The sequence below is a fragment of the Sesamum indicum genome, linkage group LG13, assembly GCF_026168435.1.
Source record: "Sesamum indicum cultivar Baizhima isolate 11 linkage group LG13, ASM2616843v1, whole genome shotgun sequence".
NCBI classification, from domain to species: domain Eukaryota; kingdom Viridiplantae; phylum Streptophyta; class Magnoliopsida; order Lamiales; family Pedaliaceae; genus Sesamum; species Sesamum indicum.
Window position 1 is genome coordinate 15,291,803 of NC_142669.1, and position 26,675 is coordinate 15,318,477.

At 35.7% G+C, this 26,675-nt stretch overlaps 3 protein-coding genes across 5 annotated transcripts; 2 read left to right on the forward strand and 1 right to left on the reverse strand.

Moving 5' to 3' along the window:
* Positions 1-1,905: 1,905 nt before the first annotated feature.
* LOC105176140 (Thiamine pyrophosphate dependent pyruvate decarboxylase family protein) lies at positions 1,906-5,718 on the reverse strand. The gene is made up of 2 exons (XM_011098853.3): positions 3,976-5,718; positions 1,906-2,664 (listed from the first exon to the last, which is right to left on the reverse strand). The coding sequence occupies exons 1-2, from the start codon at positions 5,383-5,385 to the stop codon at positions 2,350-2,352; spliced, it is 1,725 nt and encodes a 574-aa protein (XP_011097155.1). The 5' UTR covers positions 5,386-5,718; the 3' UTR covers positions 1,906-2,349.
* A 4,181-nt stretch (positions 5,719-9,899) lies between these two features.
* Positions 9,900-18,526, forward strand: LOC105176138 (integrin-linked protein kinase 1). 3 transcript variants are annotated; one of them, XM_088876921.1, is made up of 11 exons: positions 9,900-10,319; positions 10,586-10,678; positions 10,921-11,001; positions 11,592-11,683; positions 11,806-11,893; positions 12,256-12,335; positions 12,515-12,577; positions 15,506-15,597; positions 15,682-15,767; positions 17,233-17,342; positions 18,130-18,526. In XM_088876921.1, exons 1-11 carry the CDS (start codon positions 10,068-10,070, stop codon positions 18,245-18,247), a joined length of 1,155 nt encoding a protein of 384 aa, XP_088733047.1. In that variant the 5' UTR covers positions 9,900-10,067; the 3' UTR covers positions 18,248-18,526. The 3 variants fall into 3 exon arrangements, with proteins under 3 accessions (XP_088733047.1, XP_088733048.1, XP_011097153.1); XM_011098851.3 differs by having other exon boundaries at positions 9,902-10,319; positions 11,773-11,893; XM_088876922.1 differs by lacking the exons at positions 11,592-11,683; positions 11,806-11,893 and having other exon boundaries at positions 9,901-10,319.
* Positions 18,527-23,551: 5,025 nt separating this feature from the next.
* LOC105176137 (uncharacterized) lies at positions 23,552-24,429 on the forward strand. Its single transcript, XM_011098850.3, has one exon. The coding sequence runs from the start codon at positions 23,690-23,692 to the stop codon at positions 24,209-24,211; it is 522 nt and encodes a 173-aa protein (XP_011097152.1). The 5' UTR covers positions 23,552-23,689; the 3' UTR covers positions 24,212-24,429.
* Positions 24,430-26,675: the final 2,246 nt, after the last annotated feature.

The following is a 26,675-nucleotide window of genomic DNA, read 5'->3' on the forward strand; positions in this document are numbered from 1 at the left end:
AAAATATTTTTTTTGTCCGTTAAATATGCGCAATATTGATTTTAATACCAGTAATTATGCCTATTTTTTTATTATTAAATTTCAAAATTAATGAAATTTAGTCCTTTGGTGACCCAAAATTTTGATTTTAATAGAAAATAACATGACATGACAGTTAAATATTTTTTTGGGGGTCTTTAGTCCTACGTGGCTTTAGAAAATGAGTTAGACGACACATTGGATACAATTTGTATTATATATACTATTATAATTTATAAAAAAAATATTATTTAAAAAATAATAATCACCCCCCACCCCCTGCTGAGGGACCGCCGGCCCTTGTTAGTGTCATCCAAACCAGAAATAGGTCATGTCGCCCAGATGCGATGGGCAACGGCGACGCCCTTGCTATGATAGGCGATCACCGTCGCCCTGGGGTGAGGAGGGTAGAGCCTCCTCTACAGTTGCGCTCGCCACGGCTGTCATTTTTTTTTAAAATATAATTTTAATTAATTTAATTAAGTAATTAAAAAGTATTATATTAATATAATTATATGGTTACATATAAAATATATTTTATCATCAATAAAGTATTTATATATTATTTTAAGACTTATTAAATAATATATTGTATATTATATAATATTACATTTTGAGAGATATAAGGGCAAAATTATCAAAAAAAAAAAAAATACTTTTGAACCCATATTCGCAGTCAGCGCGTGTGTACCACCAACTCTACCTTCGGGGGATAGGGGGTTGAATTTTTTTTTCATACCACAATAGGTGTAATTGATACTTTATTTTTTTCAAATAATTTATTTTTAACTATTCCCAATATTATAGGGAATTTCATTGTATTTTTTCCTATATATATATACTTCACCTACTTTCTCAAAAAGAAATTTATACTCTATATAAAAATACCAACTGAATCATAAACGCTAATCTTGAAGATCTTATATTCACATTCAAGAGTATATATGAATTCCTTTATGTAACATCTCCAAAGTTTAATATATAATTATGAAATTAATTGATAAATATTTATAAAATTTAGTTAATTAATAAATAAATTATTAAATTTTGATTATATAAAAATTTGAATGGAGTAAATTAAAATTTTATAAAATATTTGAAAGCGAATTATATATAAAAACAAAAAAAAGAGACGTAATGAATATACTTAAAATAATAAAATAATAATAGTGATAGTAGTAGTAGTAATAATAAGAAGATGAAGACAAAGAAGAAAGTGAGGATGGGCGATTAAACCGTCCCCCCTCAATTAAGACACACAAAGACATGCACATCCACAAAAGAAAAAATTCGGCCGTCGGGCGAACAGGTAAGGGAAAATTATATTTTAAATTAGTATTAATTTATATTATTATTTATTTAATTAGTGTCTTTACAAAATTTATTTATACTAATTGGTTTAATGTTTAATTGAAAGGTTTTATGATTTTGATTAATTATAAGTCTGAATTAAATTAGAGATGCTATAATTAATGATTTAATTACTTAATTTACTCGATTTAATTATTTCTATAGTTGAATTGTAAATGGAATTGACCAATCAAATAATTAATTATGGGTAGACGTTGAATTAGTTTCTTTTATAATGAGAAATTAATAAAAAATAAATAAGAATATTAGAAAACCAAGGATTATGATGTATGAGAAGAATATGATGGTTGGTGATAGACAGCAAGAAAAACTAAGGGGCAGAGTCTTTTTCAGTGAGCATCTTTTCCTCAAAAGGGCTCCAATGAAGAGTAGTGAATGAAAGCTTGTTTGGTCAATAACAGGAAAGTGAGGTTGAGTATAGAGACTAATGGATATGAATTTGATACCAATTCCAATATGTAAGAGAGAAATTATAATATGAATAGACAATCATAAACTTATTAATCTCAAATGACATGACCAAATAAGACTTATTGTATTGAACTGGAAACAGAAGTACTCGGGTATTCTCCAACATCACTACATAGTATGCCAAGATTTGATTTCATAAGGCCAGTAGATCGTGCTCGAATCGCCATGATTTAGTTCTGATACAGAAGAATGGAATGTCTCACCAACCTAATAGGAAGAAGATTTCAAGCTAAAGCAGGCAAGCACTATAGCTGCATTAGTTTCGTAACATTCCTAATCCGGGAATTGAGACACTAGTATGGTCGGTTAAACAATATAGACATACGTCTAGAGAACTCGGCATGAAGTTCTTAATTATGTACAAAGGGCACTCAGTTAAAGAACCCTGCGCAACTTTCAAACTACTAAAACACATATTGAATATGCCAATGGGAGAACTGTCAACCTAAACGTGTGATTTCACCAGCGCACAAGGATATTTGCACTACCTCAGTTTTTGTGCTGCAATCTCCCGCTTTCTGCACCAGCATATGGATCGATTGTGACATTTATGACGGTAGGCTTCCTTGCAGTAAAAGCTTGCACAAGGGCAGATTTTAGCTCATCAGGAGTCCCAGCAAGATAACCTTTTCCTCCAAAAGCTTCAAGAAGAAGATGATAAGCTGCACCAGGAACAAAAGATGTAGGTGCAGGATCATCCTTGTAAGGCCCGGTGATTTCTTCTGGGTTTCTCCTGTCACCACCGTAGACTCCACCATTGTTGAAGACTATGACCACCACTGGCAACTGATAGCGAACAAGTGTCTACAAAAGCAATGAATTAATAAGTTAACTTTTGCTTAGTACTGAATATAATGAATCACATAATACCGTCCAAAATATTAAGTAAAATATAGTGAACCTCATTGAAACCATTCATGCTCCTATCGCATGAAACTGATAAGTTGCCTAGTGGTGCAGAAACTTGTCCTAAAAGGACATAGATGATCCTAACAATGTGCGACACATAAAGATAAACATAACTTTAGGACTTATACGCAAGGGTGAGACAAATTCTTTTTGGAGTACTATAGCAGCCACCACTAATGATTCACAAAACAACCTTCTTAGCAAAGTATTGAAGATTTCAAACTTTACTATGTCTAGTTCAGCAATGTGCTTGTTGTATACAGGCTTATGGTTCCTTCATTGTTGCTCAGTTTTGCTTAAGCAGAAGAGAAAGGCAAAATCCTTGCTGCCAGAGTACAACGACTTGAACAATAGACAATTTAGCAGTGACCGCCAAGAGTTAAGCTTACCGTCAATTGCTACAATGAGATTCTGGTAACAGGCAAATTTACCCAACCGCCACCATAATTGGCATCTATGCCATAGGTACACTAGGTCAAGCAACAAATTGCAGGAACCTAGGGAGGACCAAAACCATTTCCCCCAACAAGTTTCAAGATTCAAGTCAACAAATAACTAAGAAATATAGATTACTGTCATCAGATGGCAATTGTGGCACTACCTTCCTAGTGAGATTTTTAGTTATCCAAAAGAAAAGGGGGAAAAGCCTTGTTACAAGTATGCTAAGATCCCAAACAGTCAATGGTCTAACAGGGTCCTCAGGAGGTTGGGCTTCATGTTGATGGCAATAATGAGAATTAGAATGAGCATACACGCTCCTTCTAGACCAAACTTGGTAATTGTGTTACAGGTACAGCCAATGAGATAAACTTGTCGAAACCATGACCGGAAGAATGGTATTTCTCTGAATATTTATCAAGACTCCATCCAAAGTGGGGTAGATAAGAGAGATATTTCTACAAGTAACTACCAAAAGAAGACTTCACACAATTTATATGTATTATCCAGGTCTGGACTGGAAGCGGACACGCAGGGGAAGAAAGACGCCAGTACAGATGGAATAATGACGAAAAGTTAATGTCTGTTTTCAGCTTCCACAACAAGCAGCATCGCAGGTGGGAGCAGTGACGCTTAAGACAAGCAATACGTTTAAAATTATGAGCTAACCAGGTTACTAGATATTCATGTTCTCCAATTCAGTTAAGCATCAGCAAAAATTAAACAACCACTGCAACAAATTCCACACTTAGATCAAGGAAAGCATACCTCAACTTCCATGGCGCTGAATCCAAATCCAGAGTCCCCTTCAACAGCCACAACTAGCCGATCAGGTGATGCTACAGAAGCAGCAATGCAATATCCAAGACCGACCCCCATCGTCCCCCAAGTCCCTGCATCCAATCTAGTCCTCGGCTCTGTTTGAACCAGTACCGCTCTCCCTATATCCATAGTGTTAGCTCCTTCAGAGACTACTATAGGTGCAGGACTGCCAACCCCCAAAATTGCATCACGTATGATCCTCATTGGTGTCATAAAATTAAACGGCACCACATCCTTCACTAACTGAACCTCCATTTTTGCTACATTTTCCTTAGTCTTATTCTTTATCGCCTCAACCCAAGGGTGAGTTCTCCCCAGACAAAAGGGGTCATCCTTAATCTCCTTGTGTATCATCCCCACCACATCTTTGGCATCTCCCACTATCCCCAAACATGGATTTCTGAGCTTAATCTCTTCCTTGCATATATCAACAAGTATAAATTTCACATCTTTGGACCATTTAGGTGGCTCTCCAAAATGCAGCAACCAGTTAAGCCTGGCGCCAACAACCAAAGCCACATCACATTTCCCAATCGCCAATGACCTTGCAGCTGTAGCCGCGAGCTCATGTGTATCCGGCAGCAACCCTTTCCCCATTGGAGTGGGCAAGAAAGGGATTCCTGTACTCTCCACTAATTTGGTTAATTCATTTTCAGCTCTAGCGTAAGCTGCCCCCTTTCCAAACACAATCAAAGGTCTCTGTGCTGTTCTCAGCAACTCCACGGCCTTTTGAATTTCCGAATAATTAATCCTGGGCTTCTCGATCAAATCTTTGTTTCTAGAATTTAGGGCTTCAGTTATCAATCTTTCAGCCTCGGATTTATCAACAGTCTGATGAAGAACGTCGGAGGGGACGTCCAAATACGTCCCACCAGGCCGACCAGCTACGGCCCAATCAATGACACTGAAGACGGATGCGGGAATTTTAGTTATATCAGTAGCCTTGGCGGAGAATTTGGAGAAGGGTTTGACAGCGGCAAGTTGATCGAGCTCCTGGAAGTCCCCACGGCCGGTGAAGCTCTGTTCGGAGGAGCCAGAGATCATGACCATAGGCCAAGCATTCGCCGTGGCGTTGGATAATCCAGCCAGTCCGTGGACGCATCCCGGGCCAGACACGGTAAGGAGTACCCCGGGCCGGCGCGTGAGGTAGCCGTAGGCGGAGGCGGCGTAGCCCGCAGACTGCTCGTTGTGGAAGGCAATAAATCGGATGCCGAGGGCTACGGCGCGATTGGCCAGTGAAGTAACAGGAATACCCACCACACCGAACATCTTGTCGACGCCGGCGCGTGCCAGGCACATGGCCACCAGACTGTTGCCGTCAACCATCAGTGGGGTTTTGTGGCCGGCGTCCGCCATTGATGTGGACTGAATTAGTAGAACAACAAGAACTCAGAAACAGGAGAAGAAAGAACGGTGAATTCAACACAAACAGAGGGAAGAGGAGTATGGTAGGAGTAGGCAGCAGCGCGATTTGGCTCTTTAATAGTTTTCGACAAGAACGATGGTAGGTGATAATGGGGGAAAAGCACCTGCCCTGAATGAGAATGGGCGAGAGAAGATATAGAATTGGTTGGGTCTAGCAAAGCGTGCCCCGAACACGAACTGGCGGCTGCACACCTGTGAAAGCCAATTTGGCTTCTAACTCCTCGCTGGGCTTTCCTCAAAGTTTGATTCAAGGCATGTTTACCTGAAATTTTTCATGTTCTTGAAAATGTGTTGGATTTTGAAAAAATATTTATCTTGTTCAGAAAGCTAATAGTTGTATGTTATTTCAAAATATTAGTTAATAATTGATTCCATACAATCATTAAAAAAAGTAATTTATTTACAGTAACTAGCTAGAGAAATGATGGAAATTAGCATATAAGTATGTGCAGTGTAAAATTTTATGACATGGCCACACAAAAGTAGTGTTAGGATAGTGTCTGGCGTACCCAGTGCGCGTCAATTGGGCGTTGGATGTTAGTTAGATAGTAAGTTTTAATAAAATGTTGCATAATGATTTTATTTGTATCACATTAATATTACATGGCATTTTTTATTCATATTTGTACTTATGAATACATGAAGTCCCTAAGTCATGTATGACTGTTGCGCATGGTCATGCATATAATAGTGATCATGGAAAATATGTCCAAGGTCTTGGCTTTAAATGCTTCAAACCAAAGATCAATGAATTAGGGATATTAAATATTCCGTAAAAGCTTGCTCACATGAGACAAGTTCTTTTGAAGGAAGCATCTCATTTCATAGACGTTAGTATGGAGATACAAATGTGTGACAGAGGGTGCTTGTTAGGTACAACTCCACTAAATGGCTTCATAGAAAATTCTTTATTGGAGTGACAATGCCGAATTAAGAATTTGCTGAAGCGATAGTGTAAGAGTAATTCTTGGACTTGAGGCACAATTTTGGTCTTATATTAGGTCCATTGGGTAGTGATCAAGGTTGATGTGGGATATTCTTACACCTTGTCTAAGACCTTCATTTAGTATGAGAGACCTCCAACGGTTCAAGTAAGGCCTTTAGGAAAGACACAAGTCAAAACATATGAAATCTTAGAAAACCCCAAAAATATCTAAATGTCCAAACCCAGATGAAGATATCTTGAGACCTTCGTGTAGAAAACAAAGTACGTGTAGTGTTCCGGCCACTTTTGACCCTAGACCACCTCCTGTTGTTATCTTGAGAATATGTATGTCCTATTGTACACCGTTCGATCAAATCATTGATCTAGGGTGCACGTGGAATTGTACAATCCAACCGACTTCTATAAATAATGGCTCTCTAGCATCAAGTACAATTTTTGCTACTCTAACTCTTAGAGCCTTGAAAAGCCATTGCCGAAACCCGTTCCAACCTGGCTCTAAGTCGGTGTTCATTTGTAGGCTCATCCCACATCTGCATTTGGAGTAGCGGAGACTTTTAACATCCAGATACACCATCCAAATACCTTGCGGTAATTTTTTGGCACAACAAAGGTGATCATAAAGGAACATTTTGGGTACAAGCCCATCTAATATGAAGATCAATAATTGGGACGTCAAGAATTCATCAACCTACCTTATTGAGTAGAAAATCTCTTATGCTCTTCACTATTTCTTGATTGATAAGTCCTGGCCAAGGCAACACGGAACTAGGCAAGAGTTTTCTAGGTTGATTGTCTTAATCAAGAAATGGAAGGAAGTGATGGATAGATTAGTTATTGAATCAATAAGGTTTCGACTCACTGGCCATGCCATGGACTTAATTAAAAAATAAATAATGAAATTATCTTACTTATATGACATTCATTGTCTAAAGGTTCGCCACCTATACTTCGAAATAGGTCTTCATGGATTGTTGGTAGATGCCAACCATGATTAATGAATTTTTAGAATTAAGGTGTTATTCCAAAATAATTTAATTGATATGATTTTTATTTTTATAGTGGCAACTTCAAATTAAATGTTTGATAACTTGAGCCTAACGTGATAAATTTCAAAAATTTAAAAATACATAAAAAAAAGTTAAATTAGTTAAGCTCAACTATAGAAAGAATAGATAAGATTTGTTTGAATTGAAATCATCAAAATATTATCAAATGAAAGTTGAACGTAAATTCAAATGAATAAAAAAAAATATGCCGAAGTTAAAACGTTTTTTCATACTTGACTTATTTTTTTTTTCCTTACTGTTCTTAAATATTTACAAAAATTTAAATTTGAAAATTTTTATTTTTTTTCCAACTTACCATGGAAAGGGTTCACAAAATTCAATGGGTAAAATCCAAACTGGATTTTGAGATATAATTTGAGTAAAACTCAATTAGTATTTTATAGATAGGGTCTGAATGGGTTGGAGATGAAAAGGAGGAAAAACAAGCGAGAGGAAGAAGGGAAGAAAGGATGGAAGAAAGGGGAAAGAAAAAAAAAATTGTTTTATTCATTTCCTAATTTATATTAATTTTATCTTAGTGTCAATGTAATATTAATTAATTAAATTTTGAGTAATTCAAATCATATGTCTAAAAACAACTCTTGTGGTCTAGAATTTACTAAAAGGATGCAACATAAGATGTTTTGTATTTTAAAACGATAAGTAGGGTAATTTTTGTAATTTATGGGTGCATCGACATTGGAGAATGAGCAAAATTTTGACTAATTTTTTTAAAATATCTTATAAATTTATATTTGATGTATATAAAATAAATTGGTCCAAATAGGTCTGAGCGATCTAAAAAGAAAAAAAAACGAGAGACCCGAAATATCCTAGGAGGCCTAAAAGGATCTGGCAGATGGCTCTGGCGAATGACCTCCAGTGAACAGATTGGCAAAGGGAGGAGGCTCAGGACATCTGCTTACTCGAACTATGATCAAAACCCAACAAAACATTCGACCCAAAAGGCCATGTGGCAGCCCACACTCCACCGTGGCATCCAGTTGGTCTAGGTATCAGTATCCACCTTGTAACGACATCAACACTAGCAATGAGGACATTCCTAACGGTTGGGACTCCTTGTAGACGAGGGAGGTTCCCTCAAAACCCTGGATTCCTTAGTCAGAAAGACTCCCTCGTGGTTAGGAGTCCTTACTAGTGAAGGATTCCCCTCAACTTAGAAATATACTTTCAACAGCAAGATTAATGTAGGATAAGAGCAGATTATGGCTTATCCAAACAATTATTATCCATTTTTTGTGAAAATGGAAGAAACGTGCAGAGTCCTATCGAAAGATGACACCTCCCCTATAAATACAGGTTTACTCCTATATATGGAGGACACCTTTTCCACTCTTTGGACGTACTCGTCACGTTTCTCACACTTCTCTTACTTAAATCACCTCTTTCACTCTCTAAACATTTTATAAGCACGTTTTCCCGTGTTTTTATACGTTTCACCGACTTTATTCACCATATCTCAATTTCTATTACATTTATTTACTTTTTGGCTTTATTCAATCTCAAATCTAATAATAACTTGGGCGTCGTAATGCTATTATCTTTTTGCAGGTCCCTCATTCAGGATTTGCATTCGTTTCGGCCCAAACCTTGAACAATTATCCAGATCCATTAAGTCCGTGCATTTTTTGAACACGTCAATATTATATGATTAAAAATAATATTGTATTAGCAAAGAAAATATTATAAATTCAAGATATTATAAATTAATACGACTATAAATATGTTGAATGGATGTAGATCTCACAGCTTACAGAGAACATCAAAATTCAGTCTAAAAAATTTGCTCTTAGATAATCTTTAAACTTGTTAGTAAAATCATCTTAGTACTTTATATTTGAATTTATCTTTTAAGTGTTTTGTAAAAAAAAAAAAAAAAGAAAGGAAAAAATTAAGTATATATTAGAGATACTACTCCTATTTTTTTAAAAAATACGGATACACTCACAGAAACGTCAATATATTTTTACTAATAGTTCCTACTTTTTAAAAAATTGTACAAACATTCTCGAAAACGTAACAATATTATTTCTTTTCTTTTTGTTGTTGTTATGAATAATTTCTGTAAATACATCAAAAATAAAAATAATTTATGTAAATAAATTATAAATTAGAAATGTAATATAATTATTTCTAAAAATAAAGAATAAAATTGAACTCGACTAATCGAGTACCCTAACCAATGTTACACTCGAATTCGAAACTGAGAGCGATTTTACAAAATCCAATTTATTTGGTACCCGACCCGACCCGATCCCCACTAATTTTGTTTGGGTTTGGTGGATTGGGCTCTGATAGAAGGATACTGGCATTGGGCTTCAAATCACAGGGTGGGCTCTGGGCTCAGTTGGGCCCATAACTACAATGGTCCTATTGTTATTCAGTAAGCAAAGAGCAAAACAAAGTAGCCGTTAAAGCTGAGACTTCCCGTCTTCGACATTACCGCCATTCTTGGCCTGTTCCAACCTCCAGCTCTCTCTCTCTCTATCCCCCCCCCCCCACACACATACACAGAAGAAAATAGGTTATCATACATTTTTCTCTTGCAAGAATCTCAGTACATTTGGTGTATCTCTGGCTTTTAGTGATCAAACAGAAAAATGTCAAGTCTGCTGCATCATCAGCGCGACGGATTTGACATGCAGATGATTGGGAATTTCTTGAGCTTTGCTTCGAGAGGGGATAGGGTTGGATTGAACGAGATGCTGAGGCAGGGAATGTCCCCCAACGTGCAGGACTACGATAACAGAACTGCGCTTCACCTCGCCGCCAGCGAAGGCCACGCCTCCATTGTCGAACTTCTTTTGGCTTACAACGCTAATGTCAACCTCCGAGATCGATGGCAAAGAACTGTAACGAAAGTTCTCTCGTTTTCTTTTTTTCCCCTGCTATTAGCGAAGAATTTGAAGTGCTAGTCTTTTTCTGCAGAAGTATGTTTCTTCTCATAGTTATTGTTGTTCTAGTATGCAAGGGCTTGAAGCCGTGATCTATATCTTGAAGGGTTATAGTAATAGTTTGTAGGCTGTTTAATTTCAATTTCAGCTGGCCACATTTAGATTTTTCAAGCTTACTGTCGGTGGTAGCTATATTTGGATAATTTTTTCTATTTCCCCATCAGCCATTGGCAGATGCGAAGCTGTACCAGCACCGTGATATCTGCAGGATTCTTGAAGTAAATGGAGGCAGGGAACTTATAGAGGACCAAGCAATGGTAATCTCAGTTTTATTTGAGAATATGTTATTTTTGCTAAGTTAGATAGTTATGTTTTGCAAGATCAAAAACACCACTAAGATTACAGATATTGAATGTTCTCTGGGCTGAACAAATTTATAACATTGTTAGGAAAACTCATCTTCATGGTTTACTTTCTTTTTTGTGCAAACTGTAAATTGACTTTCACTATGGGACTTTCCATGTTGCGAATGAATATTATGTGTTGTATTCTGTTGCAGCTCGTTCGTCACGAAGATGATTCACAGGAGAATATTGATATCTCTGAACTGAATTTGCAGCATTCATCTACCATTGAGCAGGTGGTTATTGTAAAGATAATATTTCGTGATTCTAGTTCGATCCTAACAACTGGTATGACCTGATTTAATATTTGTGGCAAAATTGGGTTGAAGCATTAGCTGGTGCAGAAGATTACAGCTTTTTATGAAAACATATTCTTTTTGTCAAATGGAGTATGGTTATCTTTCTAAGAGAGGATCTTATATATTAGAATCAATCCATGATTCCATTGTATAAACTGGGGCAGAAAAAATTAACCTTCTTCTATATAAGAGATATTAATCAAGCCTAATTAAGTGATTCAGGTTAATCAGTATGATTTCAAGTCAAACACAGGCATTCTATCTTTGTCCACCATCATGTCGTGTTATTGTATATCTGTGTATCTCTCAGTTTTCTAACCCTTCATATCACTTTGCTATTTGTGTTAAGTCTAAAGATGAGGTGTCCAATGGTATCAGTTGATCTTCTTCATATCAAATAAAAGATCTGTTGCTTTCTTGCTTTACTGAGGAGGAAAGTATAAGTTAACTCCCCAGAAACTATATGGAGATAAATTAACAAGGCTTTTGTTTCCTGTTCTTATTGTTTTGTTGATCAAATTTCCTAGGGTCTGTTTGGTGAATCAGAAAAAGTCAAGTGGCGTGGAACTTGGGTGATTAAAACAGTAATCTCCAGGCACATATATCATCCTGAGAAAATGTCTGTTTATACCTCAAAACTCATCAAACTTAAAGCTTCAGCAGTAGTTCATTATTAGTCCATTTTAAGTTAGTTTGACCTCGGTGTAGGGTGCTGTCTGCTAAGGAAAATACTCTTCTCAGGGAACTTCGACATCCAAATATTTTACAGTTTCTTGGGTCAATAGTGCATGGTGAAGAAATGATTTTGATTACTGAATATTTACCCAAGGTAACATCTCTACTCTTGAGTTGTTCTTTAAAATTTCTCCCAAATCATGCGTTCCTATTGGGTGACAGATGTAAAAGTTTTTTCTGTAAGCTCATATAAACGCCAATACGTAGGGAAAATGCAGAAGGTTTACACTCAAATAGCTTATTATATTTACTCATATGCTGATGTCTGTCCAGGGATCTCGATTTGGCGTTAAATATTTTGTATATATCACCCTCATATAAGCTAGGTTATAAAGTTCTACCACTTTTGTCAGTCACCTTGCATAAAGAATGTACTGCTTCCGATCCTCATATAACTGCCAATAGCTGTAGTCATGACTAGCATATCTTCTTTTGTTTCATTTGGCTTTATGTCAGGGCAACCTGGATGACCTTTTAGCTAGAAAAGTTCGGCTGGACCCTGCTACTTGTCTACGTTATGCACTTGACATTGCTAGGTAGCATGCTCTATTTCCTACTCTGTTCATATGGATTTTTTATCATATATGAAGATTTAACTCATAAATACATCTCTCCATATCATGATACGTCAATCTCTTGACAGCTTATGAGATTATGTTTGCTGCAATTAATGCCTGACACTCGACACTGAAGTGAATCATCTATTAATTGCCAGGGGAATGAATTATCTTCATCAGCACAAGCCCTGGCCCATTGTTCACAATAATTTGCATCCCAGGTAGACTTGTTTTCACTAAGGCCTTCAATTGACTTAACTTAGAACCATATGTGAAACAAGAAGCCGAGTCAAGCTGCTGGGTCAGTTCTTTAGTAAAATTTCCTCTTTCATACAATTTGGATTATCAGGAGCTCTACTTCACTTGTTTTTTTATATATGCTTTTGCCAGAAACTGAGATCATTATGTATTTAAAATTAAATGGAGCTCAAGGCATCTGAGGCATTGATTGTATAACGAAATACACTTGCAAAGAGTTACCTTGGACCTTGTCTTGAGGCAAGACAGTCATCAAATGATTCAGAAATGGCTAGCTACATTTGTTCCCTAAGGACTATTCCCTGACTGATGAGTTTGTCTTAAACAATGCTTCAAATTCCTCTTGGTGCTCTATAGTTTAGTTGTCTGTCTCTAATACTTCTTAAGACTAAAGTCCTGGGAAAAAAAGGGGGCAACCATCCTGAAAAAGCACTTCCCTGTGGTTGATGTAATGGCACCATGTACAATCTTGTTGTGCTTATCCCATTAGGACTGGAAAAATCATTAGACTTTTGGGCTGATGCTAGCTTTATGTTTTCTTGTGTATATAGTATATCTTGTTTTGCTTTATCAACATCCAATATATTGCATTTCTGGAATTCATTATGAGAACTGTGTTATTTGTTGTCCTATCCGTTGAACCATTTATCCTTCCACAGCAAAATTAATCCATTGTTTGAAATTCAAACGTTAACTTGTAAATGCATTTTGGACATCTGTTTTAATCCCCACATGAAAATTTTAAATTCCTCAAATTGCCATGGCATACATTATCCCTTTTATGCAAAGTTGGGCTTACCTTACGTGATATGAATTTGCTCAACTGGCCTGCACGCAGACGAGGGAGGGTAGAAGAAGACTCACTAAATCATAAAACCATTAAACTAAACATAAAATAGATGCGCTGCACTCTTCTCTTGATTTGGATGTATTTGCTCATATAACATTTGAACCCAACATTCTCCGATCTTCACTTGGTCATATAACGTGTGCGGTGTGTGTGTGTGTGTGTGTGTGTGTGTGCGTGTGCATGTGCGGTGTGTGTGCGCGTGTGTGTGCGTGGTGTGTGGGTGTGTGTGCGGTGTGTGTGTGTGTGCGCGCGCGCGCGAGGGGTGTGTGGGTGTGTGTGCGGTGTGTGTATGTGTGTGTGCGCGCGCGTGAGGGTTGTGTGTGTGTGTGTGTGTGCGCGCATGTGCTGTGTGTGTGTGTGTGTGCGCGCGTGAGCGGTGTGTGTGTGTGTGTGGGTGTGTGCGTGTGTGTGCGTGTGCATGTGTGTGTGTGTGTGCATGTGCGTGTGTGGTGTGTGGGGTGTGGGTGTGTACGGTGTGTGTGTGTGTGCGCGCGCGTGTGTGTGTGCAGTGTGAGCGGTGTGTGTGTGTGCGCGCGCGTGAGCGGTGTGTGTGTGTGTGTGTGTGTGTGCGGTGAGTGTGTGTGTGTGTGCGGTGAGTGTGCGTGTGTGTGTGTGTGCGTGTGCGGGGTGTGTGTGTGCGAGTGCGAGGTGTGTGTGGGTGTGTGCGGGGTGTGTGTGTGGGTGTGTGCGGGGTGTGTGTGTGGTGAGTGTGTGTGTGTGTGTGTGTGCGTGTGCGGGGTGTGTGTGGGTGTGCGTGTGTGGGTGTGTGCGGGGTGTGTGTGTGTGGTGTGTGGGTGTGTACAGTGTGTGTGTGTGTGTGCGTGTGCGTGTGTGGTGTGTCGTGTGTGTGCAATTGCGTGTGTGGTGTGTGGGGTGTGGGTGTGTACGGTGTGTGTGTGTGTTTGCGCGCGTGTGTGCGTGAGCGGGGTGTGTGTGTGTGTGTGTGTGTGTGTGCGCGTGTGCATGTGCGTGTGTGGTGTGTGGGGTGTGGGTGTGTACGGTGTGTGTGTGTGTGCGCGCGCGCGTGTGTGTGCAGTGTGAGCGGTGTGTGTTTGTGTGTGTGTGTGTGCGGTGAGTGTGTGCGCGTGAGCGGTGTGTGTGTGTGTGTGCGGTGAGTGTGTGCGCGTGAGCGGTGTGTGTGTGTGTGTGTGTGCGGTGAGTGTGTGCGCGTGAGCGGTGTGTGTGTGTGTGTGTGTGTGCGTGTGCGGGGTGTGTGTGGGTGTGTGCGGTCTGTGTGTGTGTGGGTGTGGGCGGGGTGTGTGTGTGTGGTGTGTGAGTGTGTACGGTGTGTGTGTGTGTGTGTGTGTGTGTGTGTGCGTGTGCGTGTGCGTGTGCGTGTGCATGTGTGGTGTGGGTGTGTACGGTGTGTGTGCGCGCGTGTGTGTGCGTGTGCATGCGGTGTGTGTGTGTGTGTGCATGTGCGTGTGTGGTGTGTGGGGTGTGGGTGTGTACGGTGTGTGTGTGTGTGTGCAGTGTGAGCGGTGTGTGTGTGTGTGTGTGTGTGTGCGGTGAGTGTGTGTGTGTGTGTGGTGAGTGTGGGTGTGCGGGGTGTGTGTGGGTGTGTGCGGTGTGTGTGTGTGGGTGTGTGCGGTGTGTGTGTCACGGTAGAACATGTTTTACTTCCATTTTGAAAATAAAAGAAGTAAGGTGTTGTTTTTATCTTTTGAGCTAACGAATAACATCTGCGTTTGTTATAGTTGCCATTCTCCTTCAATTTCTAAGTTTTCATTTCTATCTAGACAATCATATTTCTCGTGCAGGATGTCACCATAGTTTCGCAACATTTTATACTTGTTACGGGTATTGAGTGTCTTTGTTAACTTGTAAATGCATTTTGGACATCTGTTTTAATCCCCACATGAAAATTTTAAATTCCTCAAATTGCCATGGCATACATTATCCTTTTTATGCAAACTTGGGCTTTACCTTACGTGATATGAATTTGCACTTCAAAATTAAGAGATGCTTGATAACTTCCTCATTAAAATCTAGGTTGTTAGCTGTAAATATATCATAAACATCCCCTGTTTCATCGTCCCAGGAACTTGCTACTTGATGAAGGTGACCAAGTGAAGATCGGAGAATACTGGGTTCAAATGTTATATGAGCGAATGCATCCAAATCAAGAGAAGAGTAAGCACCGCATCTTTTTTATGTTTAGTTTAATGGTTTTATGATTTAGTGACTCTTCTTCTACCCTTCCCCGACCGCGTGCAGGCCAGTTGAGTAATATTTCCAAAAACCTTGATGCATCATATGATACAAAGAAAGACATCCGTGCATTTGGTCTTATATTTTATCAGGTACATATATCCATTTGATCTTGTATGCTCTTATTTTCCTTTGCTTGTAAAACATGCATTTGGTGCATATAATGTGAGTTTTTGTATTTAAACAAATATTAGAATCAGAAAGAAATCTGATAAATCAAAGAATATATTGATTCCAATCTATTCTAATTTTAAAAGTATTAAAGTCTCTTGAAATTTTTAATATACCTACTACTGTGAGCACAATTAATGGAATAGTTAGAAAATAATTATTATTTTTATCTTAATTGAGTAAACAGAAAATATCAAAAAAAAAATTATAAGAAGTTATTGAGAAATTAATGGAAGAAAAAATAGAATGTGGAAGTTGAGAAGAGACACAAAAATAAAAAGTTTGTGAAATAATTTTTATTTAAAAAAGGAAGAAGAAGAAAAATGAGAAAAGAAAAGAATATGAAAATTGAGGATAGGTGATAAACAAAGTTGGTGACTTGAGTTCATTGGATTTGTTAGCTAATTCACTCTCCCATATTTAAGAGTTAATAACAATGTTTATGTTTAGTTATTCTCTACATTCTAGAATATAATTAAACTAACTTTCCTTCATATTAAATTAACAATCAGATCAACATTTTAACCGGATCAATAATTGCATGGAGCCTTTTAAGTTACTATCTAAATAGTAAAAGAACAACTCCGAAATCTGAATTGGATTAGTTTAATTTTACGGAGTTGAATCTTATTTCTTGTTTCATAATGGGAAAAGTAACATATTTGTTGGAATATTTGTTTGTTATTTCTAGTTTCTTTTCTTTTAGTTAAATTTCATTTCAGTTAAATCTTACACAATAGAAATAAAGGTAAATTAGTTAAGTCTTGCATTATAATAATAATAAGGTAAATTACATAACAATTGTCATTAAAATAACAATATGAAAAATTTTAGGCAAATCCAAATTCACAAGAAATTTTCAGAAACTATTCATACTTTTATAATAGTTATAGCTATTAGTTGAACTTCTTCAGTCATCCTTTCTTTTGTGTGAGCAACTTGTTGTAAGGTAAACAGTCTGTAGATTTGAAGTTGGATGTTGTTGGCATGAACTAAAAGGTCTTTTGTCTTTTCTTGATCACCTTCTGACTTCCCTCAGCCAGAGTGGAAATTAGGTTCATACATGTAATAGAAATAATAAGGAACTCCCAAAGTTCCTCTAAAGTACGAGCTCACGTAATTCGCATGTTGATCGAATTGTTGGAAAGTGTCACCCCAAAACTCTAAACTGAGACCAAATGCAGTAAATTCTGAAATATGGTAGCATACCTTAAAACATTAGCCTTAATCTTCTTCGTTTAATTTTCACATTACAGCTAGTTTAAGCAATGCTCCACCTCTTCAGCATACAGAAGAATTCTCTTTTACTTGTAGAAAGACCAGAAAAACAGCTGTTTATGAGGATGGTTTATAGTGTTATTTATCTTGTCAATACAAATACTGCAGATGTTGGAAGGCAAGCACATTACCAACATGAACTCGGAATATATGCATCTCAAGTCCATTGAGTTTGAGAAGAAGTTCCATATAACCCGCTGTCCTGGAAGAATCCTTCAGTAAGTTGACATCATACTACATCCAAATATATTTCGTTCTTGACTTCTTTATTGTCACAGCTTCGCCGGTGATGTTCCCTTCTGATAATTCTATCAAATGTGAAAGAAAGACTGATCTATGTTTAACACTGTGAAATGATTGAACCAGTTAAGTGAATTTACTTCTGCTAAATAAATGTCCAGAATTTTCTCCTAACATTTCCTGTTTCCTTGTTACAAATTATTACATGTTGGCTGCAAAAATGCTAATGATTTACATTAAAAGCAAAGTTACCTCTACGCCACTAGATGTTTAACTTCATTTCATAAGGTTATTGAGATTTAGCTATTGCTTTCTAGAAACATGTGATGATCAAGTAGTGCGCAAATACTTGAAAACCTACACAGATTACCTTGTCATACTTTCTTGTTATCCCATTCTCAAATATGAGCACTGTTGCCTGTGCTGTGCATGGGCAGACCAAATACCAGTGCAAGTAGATATAACTTACTTGCTTCAATAAGATTACTCCAACAACTGGATCAGCGAATAAGATCTGTGTCTTAATCAGTCAGAATTTGGATCTCTGAATTATTTGATAAAACCTAGCAAGAAAGATGAAACTCAAAACATTCAACCAGTTACTTTACATTCTGAAACTGATGTTTTCGCCTATGGGAATCTCTTGTATGATTACTTTACAGTTGCATGGAAATGTTGTACTGAAAAAGGTCAAAGGTACATTCAGAGTCATCATGTATTATTGAGATGAAAGCAATTCCGACAGATAGATACTGTGTTTTTCAGGCTGATAGAGCAGTGTACAAGCAAAGATATTAGCCAAAGGCCCGCATTTTCTGCTGTCATAGAAATTCTGGAGGAAGTCATCTTGTTGCTGAAAAAGGCAGGGTGTGCCGTTTGCTGACTCCCAACTCTACCCTGTAAACAAACGAAACAAATGTGGTCTGTAAACCTTCTTCTCGACCAGTTCACTTCATGCTTTTCTCACCGTCATTCTTCTTGTTGTACTTATGTTCCAATTCATAAACTAATCATTCATCTTCATAATGCACCCTCATGAGCCAGATTGGATGTTCTATTACAAATTTTCTTGTATCTTCATAATGCACCGTTGTGAGCCAGATCGAATGTTGTATTGCAAATTCTATTACATCTCCTATTGTATTACAAATTCTATTACATCTCCTATTGTATTTATAGCTACATGTCATAAAGTCATTCATTTCATTAACTAAATTAGACATACGTATCTCTCGTACACACACAAGATGCAACAGAATTTGTATTAGAACTTCAATTCGCCACTAAGCTAGCATTCCTGCTAGTTTGGCCCATTACTCCCCTATATATCTGACTGTGGACCTGTTTAGTTCATAAATCAATTGGTGGAAAGGTTCAATTAAAATGCTTACTTTTATGAGCATGGACAGATTTATCTACAATAACATTCCATCAATAGGCACTAACATTTGAACACTTACCCTTATGTCCTTCTTTTTTATTCTCCCATTACACTTTGAATGTGTCATTGTGATGAGAATATCATTGACAGAAGTTGTTTGTATAATATTTCAAATAATAAGAGTGACTTTGTAGTTTTTTCCTTTTTTTGTTATTATTCAAACTTTACTTATGAATCAAACACTCATAAAATAGGAATATCTTTCTTTTAATTTTGTGTATTAAAAAATATGCACACGTATAGAGTGTTCGATATATGCTAAGTAGTGCATTATCGGTGGGGGTCAATTAAATCCATAATCTGAATCAACGACCGAACAGATTGGCTGTGGATTCAAGTTCTTACAGCACCCCTACATTTCTTGATACATAAGACTCAACTATAAATATGTACTTTCTCCGTTCACTCCTTCAAAATATGTTCTCAAACAGACTTTAATATCGAAAGATTTCAATTGAAATTTGTCCCAACGAATTCAAAGTATTCAATTTTAGGTAAAACTACAACGAGCTTCTCCGAGGTTAGGTATATATACAAATTCATTCATATTATTTGATAAATTATCAACACCCTCCTAATGTCAACAGCGTCCAATAACTAACTGAATCCATTAGTTTTCATTAGATTCTATCCATCTTTTTGTGGCGAACCAACCAACATGTTTTTGCAAACTATGAATTATAATTTTTTATTTATTTTTTTTACAATTTTTGTTTTAAAAAAAATAGACAAAAATACAATAAGGGCAAAGTTAACAATTCAGATCTCCATTCAAGGATTATATAATTTTATCAAATATCAAGGGGTATTGATAGTTTTTCAGAAAAGAAAAAATATTCATAATTATACAAAATCTCAAGAGAATATTTACTCTTAATTTTACTATATTTTATGTCTGAAATTTCAGTATCACCAGCAACCTCGACCAGAATCAAATATTCTTAAACATTATTGGTAGTAAAATAAAGAAGAATAATAGGTTCGGGTAGAGATCCCATCTTCATGATACATTTATTTATTTAAGCAGAAACGAGTGAGGGAAAGTTGGGAGGTGAGTTTGCATATCCGGCAATCATATGTTGCAACAGATCAGACCAAACTGTAAGTGTAAAACCAAAGCAAAGCTGTCGATGTTGCATCACAGGTCAAAAAGCTTCACTCCCATCTCACTGTTTTCTTGTCTCTTTCCTGTTTGTTGGAGTTTGATTAAAATATGTATAATCTGATTGGGGAAATAGCATTTTTCATGTACTTTTTGAGTCTCATTCGTTACGAAATTAGTATGTTTAGAATACTTACAAAAATTAATATCTTTTGTCCTCATCCATTTTTTTCTTTATAATTTAACGGTATAGTCACGTGCCTAGCACGTGGTCATTAAATATTATTGGTTAGAGGAAAAATCGGTCCTTCTTCCAACAGTAACATGTGAATACTCTATTTTGACTTACTTGATTCACTTATAGAAATACATGATTATTTATATTGCTTCTACTTGATTTCAACTTTTTTGCCCTAATTTTCTTTAAAATTTACTTTTTTCTCCTCAATTTAGATATATTTTCCCTCAAAGTGGTCGCAAGCCGGAAAATGCACCAATTTTTCCCCTAGCAAAAATACTTAACGACAATGTGCTGGGCACGTGGCCTATGCTGTTAAATTATAGGCGAAAAAGCAGATAAAGACCAAAAGTGCTAATTTTTGCAAGTTACAGGACTGAAAGTACTAATTCGGTAACAAATCGAATCAAAAAGTGAAGTGGGCCTAACTTATCGAAATTATTTCCCTTAGTCCTATTCAACTATATATATGAAATTTCTTGAGAAATAATATGGCTTTTATGAAAATTTTTATTTTTAGGGTAAATTACAACATACTCTCATAAGATTTGCCATAATTAATTACAAGTACCCCTAAAATTAATGATTAACAAATAACCTCTCGTGATAGTCTATTGTAGGAGTTATTTCTAATTTCTCATATAATAAAGAAATATTTATAATGATAGTAAATATTAGGAGAGTCCATTGTAACTTGCTTTTATTTTTATACAATTACTTGTTGAAGTAAAACAACTTATGGGAATTTAAATTTCGTATATAAACTTGTGATCGAAGTCGAAGAAAAAACTGTAATTCAAATCTTTTATTTATTCAAGTCGAAGATAAATGATTTGATCAAAACTATTAAATGAATTAATCTTAAACATGTATAAAATAAAGAATTATCGATAGATATTTAAATTTGAAGGAGAAATTGTATCGACTAACTCTTGTTAGAAAACTGACCGAAAAAACGCATGTAAGGCCAATTCATTCAATTCTGAAAAGATAACGGTCGTATGACTTGCACGTGGTTTTTTCTTTCAATTTCTTAACAAAAGTCAGTAGAACTGAAAGTATGACTTTGCAAGTTATATATAAAATTATTTTTCATAATTTCTTAAATAACGAGATTGAAAATATATCGGACCAGAGTGATTTCCGACCAATGCATATGTAAAAAGGAATTTCAAACATATATATGTTGCAAGACTAAAGAAATTTACACAATAATTTATAAAACGTCATTGTACTGGAGCAACTCTAAAGATCTCCAAAAGTCGTTGAAAAAATAAATAAATAGCAATTTATGAAGTCAATGGTAACATATATTTTCTTTTATGAAAAAAAATAATTATTGTTAAAAATGTCACATAATTTGTTATTAGAATGGGGTTTTAAAAATCATATACCAAAGTATTGGCAAATACTATTTGACAAAGCTATTTAAAATTGAATTATTTAATCCATAAATAATTTTAAAATAATACGTTGAATTTCTGAAGCTGAATAAATTTATTGAAGTTGTGAGGTTTGCAATAAATTAATAATATATATATAGCAACACAAATATTATTATTATTTTGTAAATATTGTGGTGCAATTCAACTACTCACGAGTTGATTAAACCCTAATTAGCAGCCACTCTTCTTCCATTAGACTTGAATTAACAAATAATTAGTAAGTCAAAGATTTTGATAAAATTAGGGGAGTTCTTGTATTTAATTAAATTCTAATGGAACAGGTCCAAATTCATAAAAATTAATTGGGTTGTATGTTACTATTGGCTGCAATATTAACGATTAAGACAAAAAATCATGGTAAATAATTATTATTAAGCACGCTCGATGTAAAAAACTAGTTTTCCCATCGAGAAAAGATTATTTGCCACGGTTAAGAGCCATGTCAAATGTTTTACCACCCTCACAAGAACCAAAGCTAATAAACAAAAGTTGTGTAATAATGATCAATAACTATTTGCTACGGTTATTTATTGCCATGATAAAATATTACATTTCTTGTAGTGTCAGGTGATAGGCGAGCCAATATTTAAGATGGATCCTTGCCGATTAATTAGTATAATTTGAAACCGTAGAGCCGCAAATTTTTAGAAAGGATTTAATTCTTTCACTCCCGTCCCAAATAAATTAGTTTCATCTCTAATATGGGATAAAAATACCATCGAGACGATCAACTATATCATAAAATATATTAAAATACTCAACTTTATCAAACATATAAATTATTTCAAACCACGACATGGGTATTTTCATAAAAAAAAATAATTTTTAATTCGGCTCGTAATAATAATAGTATACTATTTAATTAAATTATATTAATATAATTTATTTTTTATTAATAAAAAAATAATTAAACATCCCTTATTCTTTCCTACCATTTATTTTATTATAATTTTAATATAAATATCTACCTCTACTATAAAAACTTCCCTTTACAATATTATTATATTCACTAATTAATTATTATCATTTAATTCCATGAATGTTTTATATATCTTGCGTATCAAAAATAATAATACATACATCAATTGAAAGATTTTATATGAAGTAATTAATGGGATCCACTCTACGTACCTTCCTAACATATGAAAAATATATAAATCAAATGCATTTTCATTTTTGTACCTATACAATCACTTCAATCCAAACATATTTTTATTTTTATGTGGAAATTATTTAAAAGTAAATTCCACCCTGAAGATTGCTGACTTTTTTTTAAAAAAAAATAGTAAACATAAAACCAAAAATAAAACTAAATTGTTTTTCTTGTATTTTTCTTTTTTATTTTTGAATATAAATTGCAAGAAAATGAATCGGTACGTACAATCGTATGTGGAATATTCGATTTGAGTCTTATGTACTATGATTAAATCCATATTACATCTAATGTTTTGCGATATCATTTATGGATTGGTCATAATAATTATAGATTTCAAACGGTTCAAATACCTGTAAATAAACTCTTATCTTATTTTAATTAAATTAAATATAAAATTTTGAGTGAGCATTTACACGTGACACTTGAATCGTTTTTATTTTGTATAGACTATAATGGATCGTTTGGACTTAAGTTCGATACCCACTGTGGAACCTGCTATACTATAACTTTTAACTTAATGAAATTTGCTTTTACCCCCCAAAAAATCAAATTATTACAAGTAAGTTGAAGAAGGTTCCCTTTCTCTTTCCCAACACTCCACATTGAAGTTGGAACCGAACCATAGTTCAAATGATTGAACCAAACGTGTCTTAACTCCTCATCCTAAATTAGGAAGCATGTTTTTCCCCACCACCACCATCTGTTAACCTGCAAGATATGTGGGATCCACGCGCATCCATAATCATATATATCACCAACTGGAATTCAGCTTTTTCCATCCAACTTCCCCTATTTTCTTTTTCACAACTGGCAAACAGTCCCTTATTTCTCTCTCATCTCGACGTATATATATATAGTTGTCACATTCTCATCAACAACATAGACGCTACTTCTACTTCCGTTTTCTCTCTGATATACCTACTTTCACTTCAACCTTCAAGCTATGGGAAATTACGCTTCCTGCACTCTGTCCGGCCCCGTGAGCAAGAGTTTCATCAGGGCCACCAAGGTGATTTTTCCCTCCGGTGAAGTCCGCCGGATGTACCACCCCACCAAGGCGGCGGAGCTTATGCTGGAGGTGCCCGGGTTTTTCCTTTCGGAGGCCAAGTGTTTGCGAATCGGGAAGAGGCTTGCTGCTCTGGCTGCGGATGAAGACCTGGAGATCGGCGGAGTCTACGTGTTTTTCCCGATGAAGCGGCTGAACTCGGCTGTGACGGCGGGGGACATGGGGGCGCTATTCATGGCGGCGAATTCCGCCGCCAGGAGGGTGTCGAGGGTCTTGCCGGAGAGCGGTGGGGATGTGGAGGTTGTGCGGAGTGGTGGGAAATGTGCGGCCACGGGAAAGCTGAATTTGGATGAGATTGAGGAGTTCTCGACGCCGGAGTTCAAGCACAGATTGTCTATGTGCAGGTCCAAGAAACCGTTGCTGGAGACCATTGTTGAGGAGCCAGTCTGCTTGAGATGATGAGTGGTGATGGGAAATGACGGTCGTGATTTCACACTTGTTTAAAGATTACTCTTTCAAGTTTTGGCAAAGAGTTTCCTTTTTCCCTTTTTCCTATTATTTTTGGTAGGGTATGTGAGTACTATAAGGAATTTCATTTTACTATGATTTAAAATGATAATAATTGTATATACTTACAATCTATTCTTGTGGGAAATGTTCATAACATAATTTCCTTATTTTTTTTCTAATCTCTATAAATTAGGTAAAACTATTAGAAATTGGTAAAAAAAATAAAATTAAATATCATATCAATTAAAACTCATCGAGAGAATCTGATTATTATAAAGTGTATTTGACTTGATGGATTTAAAAATCCGCGAGACATTTGGGAAAAGGATTTCGATTTTCGAATAACTACATTCGAAAAGAATTTAAAATTTATCAATATTTAATAAAATATGGTTTAGAATTTAAATTGAAGAATTCAAAATCCTTTAATATAATGATCCAAATTAACAAATTGAAAAGATTTTATACTTTCAAATCTTTCAATCTAAATACAACCTAAATATTTCTATCAAAATCTGTTTAAATAATTATTAAATTTGATCATCGTAACTCCACCAGCACATTAGAATCCAAGTCACTCTAGTGTGTTCAGTGTAACTCCACCAAGACACTATACTCTGACCACCTTCGACTAACAAGACACCCACGTAAAATGACGAGTTTTTACATTATTGTTCAAAAAATTTGAACTCGTGATATGAAAATAGAGAATCAGTATATTGGAGAAATAAAGCAAAATTCTCCAAAAATTTTGTGTGATTCTTCTATTACACTTTTATATCACATTAATATGTAGTTGGTGTGTATTTTTTAAAATAAGAAAATATAATCAAATTAAATTATAATTTAAAAGTGAAAATCCATACAATACACATATGGATGCAATATCAGTGTAGGATAAAAGATCCTTCACCCTCAAGATGGGAAAAATAGAATAAAATCATGATGATATTTGATTCCATTTTTAGTTCTTTTTTTCCCCTTATTTTGAGTGAATAAATTGTTATAAAAATTTGCTTTGAAAGTCAGTGTTTTATCTAACTTTAACTGAAAATTTAAATGGGTTTAGTTAGTGAAGTTGAAGCCACTTGGAATTAATATAATCTATGTAAAATGTAGATGATTTTGGTGTGTTTTAATTCGGCAAAAGGAAGGTAAGTAGTCGTCTCATATTGCATGCTACCGTCCCACATTAATGATGTGACGAGGGTAATTTATAAAGGATAAAAATGCCTCTATTTTTTTAAAGGAATTTACAATTAATGGTAGGATCTGCGCGTGAAGACGACCCGACCCGCCTGACCTGCTCACCGTCGGATCACCTGACGTCAGGACGCCCAAATGATGCCACGTGGCGCCCAACTATGCGGTACCCTACAACTTTAAATACTGACATTTATGAATAATTTTGGCAAGTGCATTTATCACGTTTTCTTGATCTCACTCACCATTGATCGCTTTCGATCCCATTTTTCTAACTTAAGCATCGGAGGGCCTTAGCTGGGGCTACCCGACAAGCCTTACGTTTGTTCTGTCCTCGGGATCTACTTGTAGGGAGCTCGAGAGGGGATTCAGTGACCCGGCCTCAGGGTACCAAGTCCAACGATCAAACCCCAAAATTGTGCGACCTGCATCAGGTCGATTGTGGCTCTTCACTGCCTAGTTGTTGATCGAACTAGTATGGTGACTCTGCAACTCCATCAAAAACAATGCATGTAACATTTCTCTAATCTCTATTTTTACCAATATAAACTACAATTACGTCGTGAATCTCTATTGTTAAAAATCAAAACAGTCAATATATCAATTATCTATATTCAACATCTCAATTATCAACAATCAATTACCGTGTCAATATCGACAACTATAACAGTTATCATATCAATTATGATACTAATAATAATCTATAATTACAAATAACTATTGTCAATTTGTGGTAGGATCCATAACCTACTTTGCTACTACAGTAGATGCAAAATGTCAGCAGAAGACTTCTCTTATGTTTTGTATAATTGATAATATCCAAAACCTAATACAAAATATTACAATTATGTTTTAGGGTAAATTATATATTTTTTTATTCGAGCTATGCTTGTTTTTACACTTTGTTATTTATTTTTATTTTTTTTTGTCAACTACCATCTCAACTTGATGAATTTACACTTTGTCAAACGCTTTTTCTGCATGCACTGTACATGTTATATAAGGGCCATGTATGGGTAAAATATTATATGTATAAAATATCTCAACTTTATTACATTTAAATACAAAATATGTGAGATCATACCATTTAACCCCCTCAATATTTTAAAATATTACAATTTGGTCCAAAGGCCATTTTCGTCTGAAAAGTTGGTCAAATCATAGCAAATTTTTTTATCAGGGGTATATTGAAAATAATATGTGATAAATT